Genomic DNA, 21,887 nt, shown 5'->3' on the forward strand with positions numbered 1-21,887 from the left:
TCTGTCTGTTGGTGTAAGTGGTGTGTTAAATAAAGTCCCCTACTATTATTGTGTTACTGTCGATTTCTCCTTTCATGGTTGTTAGCATTTGCCTTATGTATTGAGGTGCTCCTATGTTGGGTGCATAAACATTTATAATTGTTATATCTTCTTCTTGGATTGATCCTTTGATCATTATGTATTGTCCTTCCTTATCTCTTGTAACAGTCTTTATTTTAAAGCCTATTTTATCTGATACGAATGTTGCTACTCCAGCTTTCTTTTGATTTCCATTTGCGTGGAATATCTTTTTCCTTCCCTTCATTTTCAGTCTGTATGTGTCCCTAGGTCTGAAGTGGGTCTCTTATAGACAGCATATGTATGAGTCTTGTTTTTGTATCCATTCAGCCAGTCTGTGTCTTTTGTTTGGGGCATTTAATCTATTTACATTCAAGGTTATTTTCAATATGTATGTTCCTATTACCATTTTCTTAATTGTTTTGGGTTTGTTTTTGTGGGTCTTTTTCTTCTCTTGTGTTTCCCGCCTAGAGTAGTTTCTTTAGCATTTGTTGTAAAGCTGGTTTGGTGGTGTGAATTCTCTTAGCTTTTGCTTGTTTGAAAAGCTTTTGACTTTTCCATCGAATCTGAATGAGATCCTTGCTGGGTAGAGTAATCTTGGTTGTAGGTTTTTCTCTTTCATCACTTTAAGTATATCGTGCCACTCCCTTCTGGCTTGCAGGGTTTCTGCTGAAAAATCAGCTGATAACCTTATGGGGGTTCCTTTGTATGTTGTTTTTTGTTTTTCCTTCGCTGCTTTTAATATTTTTTCTTTGAATTTAATTTTTGTTAGTTTGATTAAGATGTGTCTTGGTGTATTTTTCCTAGGGTTTATCCTGTATGGGACTCTCTGTGCTTCCTGGACTTGATTGACTATTTCCTTTCCCATGTTAGGGAAGTTTTCAACTATAATCTCTTCAAATATTTTCTCAGACCCTTTGTTTTTCTCTTTTTCTTCTGGGACCCCTATAATTCGAATGTTGGTGTGTTTAGTGTTGTCCCAGAGGTCTCTGAGATTGTCGTCAGTTCTTTTCATTCTTTTTTCTTTATTCTGCTCCTCGGCAGTTATTTCCACTGTTTTGTCTTCCAGAACACTTATTTGTTCTTCTACCTCAGTTATTCTGTTATTGATTCCTTCTAGTGTATTTTTCATTTGTTATTGTGTTGTTCATCTCTGTTTGTTCTTTAGTTCTTCTAGATCTTTGTTAAACACTTCTTGTTTTTTCTCAGTCCGTGCCTCCATTCTATTTCCGAGATTCTGGATCATCTTCACTATGATTACTCTGAATTCTTTTTCAGGTAGATTGCCTATTTCCTCTTCATTTATTTGGTCTTGTAGGTTTTTACCTTGCTCCTTCATCTGTGATGTATTTTTTTGCTTTCTCATTTTTTATTTTTATTTTTTTTTTTGAGTGGGATTGTATTTCTGCCTTACTGGTCGTTTGGCCTGAGGCTTCCAACACGGGAGTTTGTAGGCTGTTGGGTAGAGCTGGATCTTGGTGCTGAGGTGAGGAACTCCATGAAACCTCACTCTGATGAATATTCCCTGGGGTCTGAGGTTCTCTGTTAGTCCAGTGGTTTGGACTCAGAGCTCCTACTGCAGGAGCTTCGGCCCAGCCCCTGGCTCGTCAACCAAGATCCCACAAGCCTCGTGGGGCAGCCAAAAAAAGAACAATAACAAAGTAAAAAATAAAATTAGACTAGGAAACTAACAGATATGTTAGAAAGGTTATAAAAATAAAAATATAGATGAATCAACATCCAGAAGATAACCTCAGTACCACAATATAAAAAAGAGGAGGAGGGAAAAGGAAAAAAACTTCTAAAAGGGAGAAAAGGCCTTGGCTGTGGAGGGCAGGGCCTAAGGAAAGGTGAGGTTTGGGTGGTGGGCGGGGCCTATGCTTAGGACCCACAGGGCTGGAAAAGGCCCTGGGGGCTGTGGGGGGTGGGGCTTAGGCTCAAGGAACAGAAGGTCTCAGAGGGCGGGGCACCTCACCTGGGAGTCCAGCAGGCTTCCTGGGCTCTAGTGGGCGAGGCAGTCGAGCTCCTCTCCTCTCCTGCTCCTCCGGTCTGGGAGGCCCTCCCGCCTGCCTCTCCTGATCTCCCAGCCTCCCTCCTGTGCCCCCAGGACCAATGCGGCTGGGGGTAGGGGGAGGCCTTGGAGGGCAGGGGACCAGCCTGCTAGCTCAGCAGGCTCCCAAGTGGGCGGGGCAAACGCCCTCCTCCGCTCCTCTCCCGCTCCTCCTGGAGGCCCCTCCCGCCTGCCTCTCCTGATCTCCCCGCCCTCAGGGGCGCCGATCCTGTCTGGCCTCTACTTCTCCTCCCCCCTCAGTCCCCCTGCGTCCTACTCGTTCACTTCGGGGTTCCTCCTGCCTCCTTGGGGTCAGAGCCCCCCACCAGCAGCCGGCAGGTGCCCTAGTTGTGGGGAGGTGCTGACTCTGCGTCTTCCCACACCGCCATCTTGACTCCGCCTCCTCAAATTGATTCTTGTACGGAAAAAGGTTTCAGTCTTTAGTTTCAGATGCAGCAAATCTCATACTAAGATTGTCCACATACATTAATCCTCTAGGTTCATGAGTGGTCTCATGTCTGTAGATTAATATTAGTTAACCTCCTCAGAGTGAGCTTAATCTGCCTTAGTGTTCTGAGCACAGTTTTTATTTCACTCACTTTAGTGCTGCAGATTTTGCTTTCTTTTAAAATTTGGTGTCAGCTGGGAATTGCTTTATATTGTTTCTGGCTTCCTTATCCCTCTTCCATAAAGCATTCCTGAACTGTACTTCTTGTACCTGAGGAATTTCTGCACATAGTCACACATGGACCAGCTGCCATTCAACTCTAGTTTTCAGAATTGCCAAAACATTGGGTATTTAAACCATTAGGAATTAGAAGTCCTGTTTTCAGATCTGTGTGGTAAGAGCTTCTCTTTCACACACATTTCAGAGATTTCTGTCCATTTTAATATTAAAGCTATTCCCTTAATTTCCATTTAGAAAAACACTTGTTTCATGATTAGACATTTGATTACTACTGAAGTCCAAATATAACTTGTATGAAATATAGTCATTTGAAGAAAATATTAACTCACTGAGGTAGAGGTTAATACTTTGGACCTTTCCTTTCTGTTTTAAAGTCATATTTGCTTTTCTTTCAAAAAAATAGTTTTGTTGTCTCTCATCTATCTTTTTAGCCATGAATTTGACTCTGAACATGTTCCCGACCTGACAAAAGAACCCTATGTTCAAGACATCCATTCCGTGGGCTCCCTGTGTAAGCTGTATTTCCGAGAGCTCCCAAACCCTTTGCTCACCTACCAGCTGTATGAGAAGTTTTCTGTGAGTACAAGTCACTTTTAAGTCAAGTTCTGTTTGGAGTTTTGCTGTGTTTTTTTTCCAAAGCGTGTGAAGATTGGTTTGGTCATATGAGATAGTTGTATGAGGAAGAGGGGTCCTTTAAAGAAAATAAAAACACTTTACTGCTAGCTGGTCCACAGTCTTCACTGTTTTCACTCTTTCGGTTTCTGACTTTGAGCCGCTAATCTTATAACCCTCGATACTGGTTATCATAAAGTTTTTAAAATATTATCTTTTAATAGATTTCAGTATCTATTTAGTGTGGAAACAAAGTTTACTTCCTTGAATACTACATTGTTTTTCTTCATAGTTCAGCATCAAAGAGTAAAGTCAATTAATCTCAAAGTGAAACTGAATTGTAAATGAAGAACTTTCATCTTTACCAACAAAGCCTAATAGTTTATTTTGCATTATGGTTGTTCTAGGATGCTGTTTCAGCAGCAACAGATGAAGAAAGGCTGATAAAAATTCATGATGTCATCCAGCAGCTCCCCCCTCCACACTACAGGTAAACCACATGTAAAATACCAGCCAAAAGTAGAAGTCAGTTGTGTAAAAGTGGGTTCTGGGGTTTCTGTTTAAATTTACTTGGAGTTCTAACTCTTTAAACTTCCGTTTCTCCATACATTTGTATTTATTTGTCTTCGTATTCTCAGGGTCTGGCACAGTGCTTGGCATCCAGTTGGCACTTAACAAATGTTGTATGAATGAATGAACAAATGGATGGTTGACTGAGCCTGTTTGTTCGTTTGTTTTTTGAGACACTGAGAAATTGCTGAAGGTAGTGGGTGTATGACCACAGGTGTGAATACTTTGTGAATTGCTTTGCTTAAATCCAAAATAAATCCAAAATATTGACACACTGCTGGGTGCCTGTTTACTTGTTTACCCAGAAGATGACCCTTAAGGAATCTTCACTGTTTTAAATTCCTTTTTTCTTTTTGCTGTTTTGTCTGGGGGATTTCCATTGCTTTGTTTTCTAGCTCGTTAATCCATCCTTCTGCTTCATCCAGTCTGCTCTTGAATCCCTCTAGTATATTTTTTGTTAGATTATTTTATTTTTCAGCTCTGTAACTTCGTTTAGAACTTTCTTATATTTTTCTCTTTGTTGAAGATCTCTCTGTTCATCCATTCTTTTCGCAAGTTCAGTGAGCATCTTTATGACCATTACTTTGAACTCTTTATCTCTGTTTCATTTAGCGTCTTTTTCTGAGGTTTTGTCTTACTCTTTTATTTGAAATATAATCCTTTTTCTCTTCGTTTTGCCTGACCCTCTGTGTTTGTTTCTACGTATTCGTTGAAACAGCTGTCTCCTCCAGTTTTGAAGGAGTGGCTGCTGAGAGACTGGGGGCGGGGGTCTGTTGTCTCCGCAGTGCCCTGGGGGTGACAGCCTGACAACACCTGTCTGTCCGATTGTCTCCGTGCTCTGGGGCTCAGAAACGCGAGCCCCCCAGTCCCCAGTACTAGGCATTCAGGGGGGGTGCTCACACCGTCCAGATCTGGCAGAGGTGGGGTCAGAGCTCAGGGAGGGGAGCTCCATGTTTGTCATATCCCTCCCACTTGTGGGCCACCCGCCGTGGGTGGGGGTAACTGGCACAACTGCGCCTTTCCCCTCCGCTCCGTCCCAGTGGGGCTTTCCCACCCCGCTTTTTTGTCCTTTCTGTAGAAGAGCCGCCTTGCCAGCCTTTAGGTCTTTTGTGGAGAGAGTCATCCTATGTGTATCTAGTTATAGCTTTGGTGTGTCCGTGCCAGGAGGTAAGCTCAGGATCTTCCTACACCACCATTTTGAACCCTCTCTTTTGTTGCTGCTTTTTAAAACCCAGTTTAATTTGTATGTTAGCTTCGACTCTCAGAAATACTTTTGCTATATCTGAGAAGACAGAATAAAATGGAGGATGACTGCCATTTAGTGAGAGAAAGAAAATGGCATAAATTATGGATTGATTATAGTGTACAAAGAAGCAAAAAGATAAAATTTTAAAATTTCAGTTATTGACAAGAAATTAAATTCAGTAGGTGTTTTAGTAATTAACAAATTAAGTAATTTAGTGCTGACCTTTTCAAAATGACATTGTTCATATATATATTTTTTAAATTGGCACTAAATTTGGCACTAAATCAACATGAAAATTTTCAATCAACATTAAAAATCAGCACTTTTTTTAGTCAACTCTGTAGCTGTAAATGCCTGGCAGTCGAGTCAGGAGGTGACTCAGCATTGGCTTGTCCTGTTACTGTGGCCTGTCTTAGGAGGAACGTGAGAACTTTGCGGGGGTCTTAAGGACCCACTGAAGAGTGGAAAAAAACCTCAAAAGAACTTTTGTGAAGGAAGCTCAAGAAATTTAGGTGTTTAGCCCTGAAAAAGAAGGTTGAGAAGACAAATCTGATCAATACACAGTTATTAAAAAATATTTTTAAGGGGGACTAGGGCTTTCTTTAACTTACCAGAAAAAGAAACCTAGCGCAATACAGAGAATATTGGCTTTGGTAGATAGACCCAAGTTTGAATTTCCAGCTTCATCACTTACTAGCTGTGTGGCCTCTCCAGGCATCAATCTCCATATATGTGAAAATACTAACAATACTAACAATACCTTCTGAAGAGGATGCTTTTTAATGTAATGAGATCAAATGTGTGAATGAGTCTGGCCTTTAATATTTTTTTTAGTATAAAGTGTAGCAAGACAGATGATTAGATTTAAGCCGAGGCTTCTTTATAGTTTTACATGAAGTACTACGCGAATATCTTTTCTCTCTAAATTAAAATTGTCAATATAACTTATGTACATAGTTTTAAAAAGTCAAACACTTATGCAAAGCTGGCAGCAAAAAACCAGCAGTCCTGGGGCTTCCCTGGTGGCTCAGTGGTTAAGAATCCACCTGCCAATGCAGGGGACACGGGTTCGAGCCCTGGTCCAGGAAGATCCCACATGCCGCAGAGTAACTAAGCCCGTGCGCCACAACTACGGAGCCTGCGCTCTAGAGCCCACGAGCTACAACTACTGAGCCCACGTGCCACAACTACTGAGGCTGCATGCGTAGAGCCCGTGCTCCGCAACAAGAGAAGCCACTGCAATGAGAAGCCCACGCACTGCAACGAAGAGTAGACCCCGCTCGCCGCAACTAGAGAAAAGCCTGCGCGCAGCAATGAAGGCCCAATGCAGCCACAAATAAATAAAATAAATAAAATAAATAAATTAAAAAAAAAAAACAAAAAACCAGCAGTCTCCTCTCCCCGTTCTAATTTCTCTTACCCAGAAGTTATTATTCTCAACTCTTAACTTCTAGAGTTTACTCCCCTGTTTTTAAATAGCATGCGTATGTTTTTATTTCCTGATTTTTCATTTTTAGGTATAATTATTTGCCTTCATTTTGTGGTAAATGAGGATGTAGCTGTAGCTCCCCTCCCCCAATAGCACACAAACACACGGCCCCTTCTCTCCTCTTCATAGTCTGGTTGTATCAGCATTTGGTGTGCAGCCAGAGTTCATTTTCTATGTTGTTGTAACTACTTAACTGTTATTCACAGCTGCATCTAATAGTATACTAGGATTTTATTTCCCTTCTGGGATAACTGTGTGTTTTCATGGAGTGATGGCCTGTTTTTGGTTTGCTGAGTATCTGTTGATTGCTGGTCCGTCCCCTGACTCTCTCACAGAACTGTGGATGTTCCCTTAGTTGTATTTAAACATATCAAGCAACCTTTTAAAAGAAATTTTTCCCCATGAAAACACCCCTCCTGGTGCCTTCTGTCCCACTGCTCTGCCCGGGTTGATTGCTCTCTGGATCTCCACGCAGCTCCAGCCCTTCACCTTCCTCCTGGAAATTCCCTCCATCACTTTCTTCACGAGTTAGATCCCTTCTCTTCTGGATCTCTGGCTGTCACCTTCCATGTTTTACTCCCTGCTTTCCTAGTGTACGTCTTCGGTAGCTCCGTGAGAAAAGGTGTATGGGAGGTAAATGTTTTGAGACTTTGATATGAAAATGCTCTTATTCTCCTCGAATATTTGGCTGATAGTTGGCTATAGAATTTTAGTCTGTAAATAGTATTTTCCCGTAATTTTGATGGTATTACACCATTGGCATCTAAGCAAAAATGCTGCAGCAAAGTCTGATACTAGAGTGCTACTTTTTTATATGATCTATTTTGTATTGTGTATATCCTTTCTGGATGTTTTTAAATTTGGAACATACCTAGTGGTCCGTTTCCTTAGTGACTCATCTTGGAGTGGGTTCTTTTTCATTCTTTGCTCTGGGCACTCACTGGGCTTAGAAACTGCTGAGAAATTTTCTTGTATTATTTCCTTGATGGTTCTCACTGCAGCGTAAACCTCATCCCTTTTCTTCATTCTCTTTCTGGAATTGTTTTAACTCTTGAACTAACTCTTTTAGTTTCTCACCTTCTCTTTGTCAGTTTCCACATGTGGGTTTCCTCCAGTCCGTCTCATGATTAAAAAATAAAATTGCTTCTGAGAGCTAACTGCCTGCCTTCCCTTGCTCCCTCTCTTTCTTGTTTCTCCGAATGTTTCTGCTTTATAGCATCCTATTCTATTCTTATTCATGGATCTGTCTCTTCTCTCTGTGAGAATATTATTGGTCAGTACAGGTTGTGTTTTGTTTTAAATTGTTCTCTGCTCCTCACGGTACTTGTTTCCTCCTCATGTGGCAGCTCACCTTTATACAAGACTTTGCAGAGCATCCACTGAGGTTTCATAGAAATCTTTTTAAAATTTTGTTTTATAAATGTTGATAGCATTTAACTTAACTATGAATTAAAGTAACCTTGCATAAACAGTCATAGAAACACTTAACATTGGCTTTAGGTAAGCTTATAATTCAAATGATATTAGTCTAAGTATTCAGTATGTTAGCCAGAGAAACTTATTGTGCCTTGGACATCAATCATCAGTACGTTTTACAGAGGGAATTGAGAGGGTTATTGGTTAATCTTGTGGGTGAATTAAGAGAACATCAGTAAGAAGAGGAGGAAGAAACCCTATCATATATCATACAGAGAGAGAGTATATATGTGTGTATAAATAGAGAGAAAGAGTATGTATGTATATATCATATGTATATATACATGTGTATATTGTATACATATATATGTATATATTTCTCATATAGTGAAGTACAAATGTCTTCTATATATTTTATATTTTATACAAATAATCTCCCACCATTTGTTTTATTTATATTCCTTATATATTTATCCCCTGCAGTGTAGTACATTTATATCACCTATTATATATAATTTCTATATATTATAGAAATTATAATGTAGGGCTTCTGGAGCCAATGGCCTGTGTTAGCTGTCTGACCTTGTGACCTTGGGCAAGTTCCTTTGCCTCTGTGGACTCAGTTTCATTGTTTGTAAGAGAGAGATAATAGTACTTTTCTCATAGGATTGTTACGAATATTAAAAGGAAAGCACTCAGAACAAGGCCTGTTAAATAATTACTATTTATATGAGTTAATAACCATTATTATTATCATTGTTATTGTCTGCCGTGTACCTTTATGTTTTAAGTTTGTTATGTATTTTATCTCTACAAACACACATACACAGAAACATAAATGTGTGTGTGAATATATATATATATAAAAATATGCTCATACACATACATATATATTTCCTACTATATTGATACATATAGCTTTTTTACTATATTATGCTTATCTTATCTACTATTATTTATATTTCTGTTACCAAAGTATATATTCTTCTTTATTATATAGATATTTCTTAATAATATATAGGTATTTCCCCAGGAAATTACATGTATAGCTCCCTTGCTATCTGTTTAATCTTCCCTCTTGAACATTATGTACCTTTCCTGCTGTATATTATATATTGTACAAATATCCTTCTATATGTTTTTTATATTTACTGTATTGCCTATTCTAGATATAACCCGTCTAAAATATAAGCTTCCTGAGGTCACGAATCCTGTCTTATCACTGTATTCTCAGAATAGAAACCTTGCACATAGTAAATGTGCAGTTATATATTGCATATGCACTTTACATATTTTGTACACTATATATTTTATAGATTGCTGATATATATCTATGTATATAGAATATGTATATCCTAATATTATCCTCTTTTCTCCTGATGTGCATTATATTACCTTACCATGTATGCCCACCTGTTTCATACATATTACTCACTGTATACATATTTCCTCCTTGGCATCTATCTCCTATGTAATGTGTTTTTATATTCTAGTTTCTTCTATGTAATTTGTGTATCTCCTACTTCATATATCTCTTTTCATTCAGACTTTCTAAGATTTTAACATTCACATTTTCTAATTCCTTAAATGTTCTTGAAAAACATGATTCTTAATAGTATTCTTTCATGTGAATGGGCCATATGTTATATAAACGTTTCCCCTAATTTGCCTATTTAATCTATTTGTATCGTGGGAGTTTCTTCTCCAATTTTGAACACTGCTATGAGGACCATCCATTTACCTGAATCTTTTGGGGAATCAAGGTTATTTTTTAGGATAAAAACCTGGGAATTCTTGGAAATCAAAAGATCTTAAAAGTTTCTTCCCAACATAAAGCAGTTTTCAACTTGTATTCCATAAAGGTATATGCAGTTTATACTCTGCTAAATATGAAATGCTCATTTCATGGCACTCTGACTAAAATTCTCCTTTAGCTTTTAAAAAATCTTTACAATTAGATGTAAAGATTTACAGTTAGATGTAAATCTTTACAGTTAGGTGTGTGAATAAAATGGTGTCTTTTGTTTTAATTTGCATTTCTTTTAAAATACATTTCTGAAGTGCTTTGATCTTTACCTTCCTTCTTCTACTCCTCCGACTCCAAATAATAAAATTTTACATTGTGTTCTAAATACATTTCTCAAGCTTCCTGTCTCTACATTGTCTCCAGGCCAGCCTCACTTCTGTCTGTGTGTCTTTCCTTATTTAACTTGTACAGAAGAGGGACCGAAAATTACCCTTTTTTTTTTTTGCCAGCTAGAGTAGATACTCAGTGCTATTGACGAGCACAGACTTTTGGAGCCAAGCTGACCTGGATTTGATCCCAGCACCACTTGTCTCTGTAACCTGGGCCAACATTGGCTCTCTCGCCCATAAAATGGGGATGGTAACACTGTGCTTGTGGGGTCTGTTGTGAGAATTTGGTGAGATCCCCTGCAGAGGCTTCTTGAACAGTGCCTTGAGCTGTTATCTTCCTTTTCTCAAATTCATGTCAGGCTCATCTGAATCTTGAAGGCTTATATGTTGACCACAATTTAACTTTAATTTCTGTTTCAAATAATAGTCTTAAACTTCTGTCTCCTGTTCATTGTCTTTAACAGTTTTGTAAGCTGATAGGTAATACCTCTGTGTTTATCTGACTTGACTTACATTTAAGCTGATCATGCTTTATTTCCCAAAATACTCTGCCCTATTGTTTAATCTCTCTATATATAAAAAATTATTTAAATAAATCACACTTAGAATGTATAAGATAAACCAGGATATTAGGATTTGAAGTAGGCTTTCTATTCCAAGAGCATGTTATTTGTTCAAATATTTTCCCCCTTGGTACCTACTGGAATTTTTCTTTTAACTCTTTTTAGGCTTGTGAAATGTTGTTTTCTTTTACAGAAGAGAAGTTTAAATTCTTTCCTGTTAGCATGTCTGCTGCAAGTAGAATAGCATAACTTCTTGATAGTATTTGTCTAGAAACTAAATTTTGTGGAGGATTCACTTCACTGGTGTCCCTGAAACTAAATTTCTAACAGGCAGGAGCAAATATTCCTAAAGATTTCTTTAAAACTAAAGCTGTTTCGTTTTCTGAGCCAGTTCTATCAGAAACTTGCACTTCTTACTGTATCTGCCTTAGACTTTTTTTCTTAGTATTCTGTAGATGTAATTATCATACATAAAATGTAGAATCCATAATATTCGGACAGTTCTGTAGCAGTAATAATACTCAAACCTAATAGGCAGCAAAAAAATTTGCTGGTGTTTGTATGGTTTCTTTTTCCATGTTGCCATTGAAAACTTACAAGTTAATTAGTGGAGCTTTTATGCTCTATACTGATACATGGTGTTTCTTTTTGTTAATATGTTGTATTTCATTTTCCAGAACGCTGGAGTTCCTAATGAGACACTTGTCTCTTCTAGCTGACTATTGTTCCATCACAAATATGCATGCAAAAAACCTAGCAATTGTTTGGGCTCCAAACCTGCTAAGGTAAGTTGCATTTGACTTATGACCTGAAGTAGAAACAGAGTGACCTTAAATAAAAGTAATTCATCAGTGTTCCTTAAGGATAATTTTTTAAAATTAATTAATTAATTTATTTATTTATTTATTTTATTTATCTTTGGCTGTGTTGGGTCTTTGTTGCAGTGCGCGGGCTTTCTCTAGTTGCGGCCAGCGGGGGCTACTCTTCGTTGTGGTGCGCGGGCTTCTCATTGCAGTGGCTTCTCTTGTTGTGGAGCGCAGGCTCTAGGCGTGTGGGCTTCTGTAGTTGTGGCATGCGGGCTCAGTAGTTGTGGCTCGAGGGCTCTAGAGTGCAGGCTCAGTAGTTGTGGCACATGGGCTTTGTTGCTCCGCGGCATGTGGAATCTTCCTGGACCAGGGCTTGAACCCGTGTCCCCTGCATTGCCAGGCGGATTCTTAACCACTGCGCCACCAGGGAAGCCCAAGGATAATTTTAAAAAGTAAAACTAATATGTTGTTTTTATGAGCATCTTCCTAAAACAGGCAATCGGGGTTTAGCCAAGGCACTGTAAAAGTATGCTTTCTTCCTCTGGTTTGTCTGTGATTTACACTTAAAGCAAAAAATAATGCTCTTTAAGACTGCTGTTTTGGGGACCCTATGATGGTAATGTTGTTTACCCCACAGATCAAAACAGATAGAATCTGCCTGCTTCAGTGGGACGGCAGCTTTCATGGAAGTGAGAATTCAGTCTGTGGTTGTTGAGTTCATCCTCAATCATGTTGACGTCCTTTTCAGCGGGAAGATCAGCGCGGTCATTCAGGAAGGGGCAGGTAGGGCTCTAACAGATGTTGTTCACTACCAGGAACATGTATTAAAACCTCTACCAGGTTGGGAAACTGCATTTCTTATCTCAGTTTAATAAATCTGTCTTAGTAGAAAGCAGCTAATTTATATCTGTTCCCCAAAATGCACAATATAACAGTTATTTTGTATGTTTTTAGTGACTACTAAGTATTAGACCTATCATGATCTAAGTTCATGGCCCATAAAAAATGTATCATGTCACCTATTATTGATGTATATAAAGATGTAATATAGAGCAGCAGAAGTAAAATTCCTTCCAAAACTAAAAATACATGAATGATACTAGGCCTTGCCTAGAATCTTTTAAGAAAGGAAAATAGTTAAATTACTTAAGGAATTTTATATTTATATCTATCACTGTTAATAACCTGGTATGTATCTTCTATTCCTCACTTAGTATAAGGCTCTATTACTTTTGCCATTTAAAAAACTTAATGAAGAAAATATAAAACAACACAGAAAGGGAGATAGATGGATGGACAGGTACACAGATTGTTGTACACACCCACAGATACTTGTATTTTTTTTCCCCCGTGTCATAAAGTTTGACTCTCTTCATTGCTTTTTTTTCTTTCCAAAGCTTCTCTATCAAGACCCAAGTCCCTGCTGGTTTCATCTCCATCCACCAAACTGCTGACACTGGAGGAAGCCCAGGCACGAACACAGGCTCAGGTCAATTCTCCAATTGTGACTGAAAACAAATATATCGAAGTAGGAGAAGGACCTGCTGCACTTCAGGGAAAATTTCACACCATAATTGAGTTCCCACCTGAAAGGTAAAATTCATTTAGTCCTCCTCAAAAATGTGCGTTTCATGGCTATTTGTTATTTTCTTTTCTTTTACTTTTGTATTTTCGTATTACTATATTGATTCTGTGCCAGTCCCAGAAAAACCTGTTCCTTCGACTCTGGATGTTACTTCATAGGGACTGATGTGAATGATTCTCGAAAAGCATTACAACATCATGTCATTGTTGGAAAGGAGAGGAAGGTCTGCTGTACAGGGAATATTGTTAGGAAAAATGATACATTTCCTGTATGTCGGGTGTCATTTTCTCTCTGAAATATGTTGTTGAGAAATTAGTTTAGAAATAAACGTTGCGACAGCTTATTCAAAAAACAGTGAATGGATAATGGCGTGACGTTGGTTCCCACTGAGTTCAGAGTAGACCAGCGCTCCTCACAGGGCACCTCCCGACCAGCAGATCGTTCTCGGCCGGCCCCAACCCCAGACCCACTGAACCAGAACTCCGGGGTGGGGTCCCGCAGTCAGTCTTTTATCAGACCTTCCAGGTGGTTCTGATGTGTGACAGAGTTTGAGAACCACTGCTGTTCACTCTCTCAGTGTCCTTTCCAGCTCCTATTCTCTGTTTCTCTAAAGAAATGATAATAACACGGTTTTTATATCTTCTTTACTAAGTTACTGTGGGAAGACTAATGTATGTGAGTTAATTTTGACCTCGGGTTCCTGCTTTGGCTATTACATAGGAATGTGAGGACTTCAACTCCGTGGATTTGGATAGTACTAATGAAAGTTGAGAATTTATTTCCGCATGTTAGTATACTTCTCTAAATTCCTTTCATTTCCCTTGATTAAAATGTCCTGACAATAGTAAGTTAGAACATCTTTGTCATTCTAAGTTTATCTTCAGTTTCTTGAATTTATATGATACCTCTACAATTTTCTCAAAAACCTCTTTATAGAATAGTAATCAGGAGTGTCGATGCTGGGATACAGATAGACCTGGGTTCCAACTCTGACTCCATTATTTACTAGTTTTACAACATTAAGGAAGTCACTTCAACTTCTTAGTGTCATAATTTCCTCAGTTGTAAAATGAGAATAATAATACCTACCTCATATGGTTTTATATAACTTAAATGAGATACTACATATACAGTTAGCATAGCGCCTGGCATTCTGTATATGTTAGTTATTTTTCTTAATACTTTTCTTCTTTTTTGGCTTAATTCTCTTTCCTCACACCTAAAATCATTTTCTTCAACTCTGTTTTATTTTTGGAGTTTTAATATTTTCTATTCCCAAATATGTCTTATTCTCACTTATTTCATGGATTGTGAGGTTAGATCCAAATATGAAAATCTGTATAAAAGTTATCTTTGTGAAACTAGTTACTACAATTAAACTTCGTACATGTAATTTTCATTTCCTGCTTCAGCTGCACGGCTCAGCCGCGCTGAGTGGAGAGAGCTCTGTGCAGGGTGGGGGTGTACTGTGTCGGCTGGGCCTCTCCAGGCTGCTTGCTTCTTTCCATCGTTTATTCTTTGTCCATAAGTAAAGGTGGCCCCTTGGGTGTCTTAATACAGATTATTTTCTCTCATAGGAGGAGGCCTCAAAATAAAATGAAAAAATCTCCTGTGGGCAGCTGGCGTTCCTTTTTCAACCTGGGGAAATCATCATCTGTTTCTAAACGAAAGTTGCAGCGTAATGAGAGTGAGCCCTCAGAGATGAAAGCCATGGCTCTGAAAGGTCAGTGTGTCACGCCTTCCCTTCTCTCTGCGCTGCGGGAGCAGTTTGCCTGCGGGGCCACGCTTCCCAGCCTAGAATGCGGCTCTCCTCTAACTCAGACACAAACTCACCACATTGTTATAACAGGCTTCAACAGGATGCATCCTAGTTGTGTTGTTACACGTGAATTGTCTTCTTTGACCAGTGCTTCATCCCCAAATACGTATTATATATAAGTGTGTAGAAGTTCCCAATTCCTTTGGAAACTATATAGACTATATATAGTGTGAATGTGGTTAAAAATTCACAATATATTTGTAATGTAGTTTGTATATTGTTGGTAATAAAAAATAACTGCTGTGGTATTTAAACTTACTAGTCTACATATTTATAGATTTTAAAAATGACAAAATCATATTTCAACATGCCTCTAAGAGTTTATAAGTCTTATAACCAAAGAAGGTATCTTTTTACCAGATGATTCATTGATGAGAGTATCTTATTGGATAGATAAATCTATTACTGTGTTGTTGAAAGTACTGCTCTTTTAAAAATCATTTAAATCTACCGATATTAAGAGGTTCTGAATCTAGGAAGGAAAGTAGTGCTTACTTCTTGGGTAATGTTAGAAATACAACATACAGTTCATTTAATTCATCATTCATTCAGTTTGCGATCATGTACATATTTTCTTCTTAAAAGGATACCAGTCATTGGATTTAGGGCTCACCCTAAATCCAGTTTTGTTGCCAAAATATCGGCTTCCCTGTGCACCGATGCCGAACAGAAATATGGAGACAGAGATTTTGGAGGAAGACAGAGATGGCTTTATTTTTCTGCCAGGCAGAAGGGAAGACACAGCAGGCTAGTGCCTCAAGAACTGTGCCCCCCTGTCCTGGGGAATTACAGGGGTTCTTATAGGTGGAACTCCCAAGGATAAGTGATAGGATCAAAGTGGTGAAGGTCTTGCATTCTTCTTCTTCTTCCAGTATTTTAAAACAGTCACTGCTGGCGTCAGGCAGCCTGTTAATTGGGTCCATTCATCTCTGGGTTATCAGCCTGCGACCTTCTTTCTGAAATGTAAACAGCTACAAGGGGTGATTTGCTACAAGAGAATGCAGCAAGAGTAAATGCCAGGTGCAGGGTACAATACATATGGAATCAGAGAGTAATTAGCTTTGTGAAGGACATGTCTAGCTACAAGTATTTGTTAGTAGTAACAGCTAAAGAATAACCAGGATTGCTTAACTCTTTCAGGGCTGTTTATGCTGTTTCCCCAGCCTGTGCATTGTTGCTTATTTTTCTTGTTTATCAGAAAAGTCTCATTTCTGTTTTTGCTGCAACAGTATGAGATCATCTCAAGACATACTGATCTTTAGGAAATATAAAAGCAAGTTTTAAAACTCATCTCTATTCTCAAGTTCATAATCCTTTAGAAAAGATTTTTTACATAGGAAACCACTTGAGAAAACAGTACAACACATTATAAAATACAAAGCAAAATTGAATATGGTTGCAAAAATATGATTACTCTTGGAAGTTTAAATATGTGCACAGAAAAGCACCGTTCCCTTTCAGTACATATGTAACGGTGGATAAAGCCTGACACTGTTTGGTTTCGACTCTTCAGGTGGCAGAGCAGAAGGGACCTTGCGCTCAGCTAAGAGTGAGGAGTCCCTCTCTTCCCTCCACGCAGCCGATGGTGAGACTAAAGCGTCAGTTGTTTTATTCTAGAATATATTTCATAAAAGGACACACAATTAAGTATATTTTATAAATACATGCTTAATAAATAGGCTATAGACTATAATTTCCTAAAAATACTAGTATCTATTGATATTTAGCATTGTCCATTGATGTTTTAATATGGTACCAGTCTTTAATTTCTTCATTTTTGACATGATTGCTATTCAATTTACATAAAAATAGGTGAAGTGTTTTAAGTTAACCATTTATATTTATTAATGCCCAGCGGAAAATGGTGTTAATAGTATTTCTTTCTTTAAATTTCACAATGAGAGCACAATGTTTGTTACAAAGTATAAAATTAAGCCGTTTTGATGTTTAGACCAGTAGTCTTTTGTCTTGCCAATTTAACCTGACGTTAAATCTCGTACATCACTTTGGTTAGAGGCAGCCCTCATTATCTGAGGATGATTAGTACCAGGAAAAGGCAACCTGAAGTGAATCTGCTTAAAATGGGGGCCGAAATTTTACGGTAAATAGTACAAAAGGATTTGATCGCAACTTGGAGAACAAAACTAAAAAATTTTGAAAATAACTTCTTAGCTTCCGTTTAGCATAAGTCGGGTTATAGTTGCAACTCTGTACTAATTTTTAGAATGAACAAAGATTACTTCCATGTTGACTTGGAGGGAGGTAGAGCTTTTTTGACAAAACCATGTAGTTTAGCAAATAGGACGTCCTCCACGTCACGTTTGGCTTGTGCAGCAGTATGGTAAAAAAGGCCCTTGTTAGAAAAATAATGAAGAGCTGCATTGATTTCCCACGGACTTTTCTTAATCCACTGGTATTCAAATTGTGCTCTTTTGAAGTTTGCTGGGGTGTCTTCCTTCTGGTCAACTTGCTCATCCTCATTTATAACTTCTAACAGCCAGGTCCTCATTGACCGATGGCTCTGCTTGTGATTCAACAGATCCTCGCATTTCACTTCCGTTGGGTGTCTGACATCTTACTGGTTTTCCCAGATTTTCCATTTCACTGAAGTTAAGAGAATGGTTCACAAAAACAATGCAGTGGGCTGCGTAGGTGCTTGTATTAAGCAGCAAATAGTATTTGAGTAGGGATTAATTTTATAAGTGGTCAACACATTAGTGGATGTATTTGTGTTAAGACAGTGCCTCTTTATAGTACATTTTCACTATGGCAATTCTAATCATTGTAATAGAATAATGAGATAGAGGACTTCTTTTACCAGTTGGATGTTTAGCAGTATCATAAAATCAGGTAATACTCTACCACTCTTAAGGCCTCTCCTTGAGGAACTTAAAGCCTGTTCTTGTTAAAGAAAAAAAATATATTTTTAAGTATTTGAAAGGAATCCTTTACTAAATATATGTAAACACTTCTTTTTGAGAAGTTCAATTTTGTAGAAATTTGGGTATGAGGATTTTTCCTCAGAAAAACAAACAGAAAACCCTTTTTGCTATTGTACATCCAAAGTACCATTTAAAGTGGTTAGTTCTACCTCACACATCATGTGTGAGGTCAGTGATAAAATCAGAAAAAAAGAAATGAAAAACTTGGGCAAAGTCACAAGAGTCAGTGCTGGACTAGTAATAGAATCTAAGACTTTTGAGTCCTTTTTCCTATTGAAACCATCAAATGCATTCTCCCTCTGATTGTATCAAATGTGTTTGTTATTTAGCATTCGCTTTGGGAGTTCCGTCTGTGTGCCCCAAGAGACAATTATGTTTTCTTTCTCTATATGGTATGTTTCTGCTGTACTAAGTAGATAATTTATCACGGCACCGTGTATCCTGTGACATTCATACTCTGATACTGTATCCATTTTTACCAGGTGATTCCAAGCTGTTCCGACCCAGAAGACCCAGATCTAGCAGTGACGCCCTGAGTGCCTCTTTTAACGGAGAGATGCTGGGGAACCGCTGTAACTCCTACGATAATCTGCCTCACAGCCACGGAAGTGAGGAGGAAGTAGGGCTGCTGCACATTCCGGCTCTCGTGTCTCCTCATTCAGCTGAGGATGTTGATCTGAGCCCACCAGACATCGGGGTAGCCAGCCTGGATTTTGATCCGATGTCATTTCAGTGCAGTCCTCCTAAGGCCGAATCAGAATGTCTGGAGAGCGGGGCTTCCTTTTTAGACTCATTGGGATACTCCAAGGATAAACAGAGTACCAGTAGAAAGGACACAGAAGCAGGTGGTAGCCAGTCTCAGACTCCAGGAAGTACTGCAAGTTCTGAACCTGTCTCTCCTCTTCAGGAGAAACTGAGTCCATTCTTTACCCTGGACTTGAGCCCGACTGAAGAGAAATCATCTAAGCCAGCCTCGTTCACTGAAAAGGTCGTCTATGCTTTCTCTCCAAAGATTGGACGGAAATTAAGCAAATCCCCCTCTCTGAACATATCTGAGCCAATTTCAGTGACCCTTCCCGCTCGGGTGTCAGAAGTCATCGGTACCGTCGCAAACACAGCAGCTCAGAATGCACCTTCTCCGGCCTGGAACAAAAGTGGCGAAGAAAGTGATGTCATAAATAGATCCCCCACCCAGGTAGTAAAGATAAAAGCAAACGAGAGAGAGGCCCAGGAAGGGTGTGAGTCTGAAGTCCAGCCCCTGGACCAGGTGGCTGCTGCAGACGCAGACCCGCCAGGGAAGGAGGAACCTGCCTCAAGCAGTCAGAGTAAGGCTGTACCTTCTGGACAGGCTCAGACAGGTACCATTTGCTTTCCTCCATTCTTTCTGTAAGCTAAGAGGGATCTTCAATCCCGTGTGCCAACTGTGCCTTTTAAGAGAGAAATTTACTCCACAGCTAGCCTTTAATCAAACAGAATGTTTTTCTAGGTGGTGCTGATGGCTCAAAGCCCTAAATTAAAATCAGTCAAACAAAAAATCCCCCGAAGGGCCAGTGGTCCTGCTTCAAACCTTCATAAAGTCCCCTTATCTCCTTGGACAGTCAGAATTCCTGGATAATTTTTGCACAACTTCGTAGCTCTTGATTCTGTTTTGTCTTCTGATAAAATACCTATATTATAGCCTTACAAGTTAACCAGCCAGCCTACACCATCAAATATAAATACTATTCTTAATAACAATCTGCAAGCACTTGAAGCTTGTTTTCTAAGCAATCTTTTCTGAGCCAGGTGAGGGACCTGCTTCACCCCCATCTCTGTAGCAATCCAAGAGGAGATTGCAGTCTCAAACACTCTTTGTTTTAGTTTTCCTTCTGAACCAGATGTGTCTTCTACAGCATTTGCATGTGGGATAGAAGATCGTGGATTGCCATTTTGAAATATGGAAGGCACCCATTTTTTTAGTGATGAAATGGGGAGTGTTTGGCTTTCCGTATAGGATAACACAAGCTACCTTTTCACTTTCATTTTTTTCCCCAATTTCCCACCAGGAGCAGATGCCCATGACCCCCCTCAGGATTCCGTTCCTGTAAGTTCAGTCTCTCTTATCCCACCACCGCCGCCTCCGAAAAATGCTGCGCGCCTGTTGGCGCTGGCCTTGGCTGAGTCTGCACAACAAGCCTCGACCCAGTCGTTGGAGAGGCCGGGCGCTTCCCGGGCTGCTTGCACACACCACGGGGACACAGCAGTGGCCACGGCTGAGGAGAAACTGCCGACTGCCTACTCTAGTGCTGCCCTAGATAGAGCCTATTTCCAAACCGATAGGCCAGCTGAGCAGTTCCACCTCCAGACCAAGGCCTCCGGAAACTGTGACCAGCCAGCACCGGATACGGCAGCTACTGGGGTTTATACCCACTCCAACGCCGCTGAATCTGGGGAGCAACGACACCCAGCAGACATACCAGGCAATCAGCCGCCTCGAATCTATTTATCTGGGGACCCAGAAAAGGCCAGGGTCGCTTCAGTTCCCTTAACAGATGCTGAGTCTGATGATCACATAAGTTTCCCTGAAGCCCAGCCTGTGAAGACCAGTATGCCGACTGTCTCCTTTGTGGACCAGGGTCAGCTTCATTTCTACAGTGGAGATCAGCCTCCTTCTTACCTTGGCGCAAGTGTGGATAAGCCCCATCACCCTTCAGAACTTGCAGACGAAGCTCCCGCACCTTCTAATTTGCCTAGGGACAAAATCTACCCTCCTTCTGGGTCCCCTGAAGAGAATACCAGCACAGCCCCCGTGGCGTACATGACCACTGCTCCAGCAGCAGCCGACGTGAGCGCCAGGGAAGCCAACTGGGATGTGGTCGAACAGCCCAGCGCAGCAGGGTTCACCGCTGCCACCCTCCAGCTCGGTCACAGAACTCATCGTCCCCTCCCCCCGCCTCCTTCCCAGAGACCCTCAGAGCAGCTCCCAGTCCTGGGGCAGGTACAAGCCGCAGCCAGTATAGGACTAAGCAACGCCCACAAGGTAAGAAGGGGGGAAGTCAGCGAGGGGAAATGTGTATTTTTCCGAAGGTATGTCACTTTCCAGCAGAGTGTGTTGTTATCTTGAGTGAGATCTGACATCTGCCTTGAAGTCCTGTGGCAGGTTTCCATGAAACATTTCCCAGTTGAGGTTGGCATCTGCCTTTATTGTGATGCTGGTTTTCCTCTGAAAAAGGCGTGGTTACTCGATGGCTCTAGTTGAACGATACCTGCTCCCTTTAGTTCCCAAGCATGTAGGTAGTTTCTTCATAGAAGTACAAAGAGATTGTGAACAAACGAGTCGAGCCGGGCCTTAGGTGTCAGGGCTTCAGGGCTTTCCCGGCTCTGTCATTGATTCACTGTGGCTCTGGGCAAGTCGTCCAACCACCTCTGCCGGTTACTCATGTCTGCACTACCAAAGCGCTGTATTCTCAGGACATTTGGAAGACTTTCTGCCTTACAGACTTTTTAGCAATATCAGAGGTGACAGTGTCCTAGGACTTTTTATTTTCTCAACATTAACCAGCAGATTGTTCTATAGTTAAGCACCTGTTTTGATGAGAGAATGTTATACGCAGAATGCTAAGGGTTTTTGTGGTCACCTTGAACTAAAAGGACTTCGCTATCTAGTCTTCTGTGCGGGATGCTCGTTCTAGTGGCTGCTTCTCAAGGGGAGCGTGTTTGCAGCCCTGCAGTGAGGACCACGTTTGGCTTCTGCTGCCACAGACCAGCTGGAGCACAAGGAGGGAGGGAGAGACGGGGGCTGTTGGATGCCACCTAGACGAGTCCCTTCCTGTCCTTCCCTGGACTTGGGGCTGAAAACTGTCCACTGGGCAGCCGTGAGTCACTTTAAAAACCTCTCCAGATAGAATCAATGCTTCTTGTTTAACAGA

General features: G+C 40.1%; 1 protein-coding gene across 5 annotated transcripts in view; it reads left to right on the forward strand.

Moving 5' to 3' along the window:
- The window catches only part of ARHGAP32 (Rho GTPase activating protein 32), a 275,222-nt gene that overhangs the window by 247,039 nt on the left and 6,296 nt on the right, over positions 1–21,887 (forward strand). For all 5 annotated transcript variants that reach the window (XM_059930040.1, XM_059930043.1, XM_059930042.1 and 2 more), the window contains 9 exons: positions 3,227–3,371; positions 3,815–3,897; positions 11,505–11,612; positions 12,271–12,416; positions 13,031–13,226; positions 14,796–14,941; positions 16,551–16,622; positions 18,462–19,337; positions 20,025–20,998. In XM_059930040.1, coding sequence (XP_059786023.1) covers positions 3,227–3,371; positions 3,815–3,897; positions 11,505–11,612; positions 12,271–12,416; positions 13,031–13,226; positions 14,796–14,941; positions 16,551–16,622; positions 18,462–19,337; positions 20,025–20,998 — 2,746 coding nt within the window. The remainder of the gene's footprint in view (positions 1–3,226; positions 3,372–3,814; positions 3,898–11,504; positions 11,613–12,270; positions 12,417–13,030; positions 13,227–14,795; positions 14,942–16,550; positions 16,623–18,461; positions 19,338–20,024; positions 20,999–21,887) is intronic.

Source organism: Balaenoptera ricei, chromosome 8 (assembly GCF_028023285.1).
Source record: "Balaenoptera ricei isolate mBalRic1 chromosome 8, mBalRic1.hap2, whole genome shotgun sequence".
Lineage (NCBI taxonomy): Eukaryota > Metazoa > Chordata > Mammalia > Artiodactyla > Balaenopteridae > Balaenoptera > Balaenoptera ricei.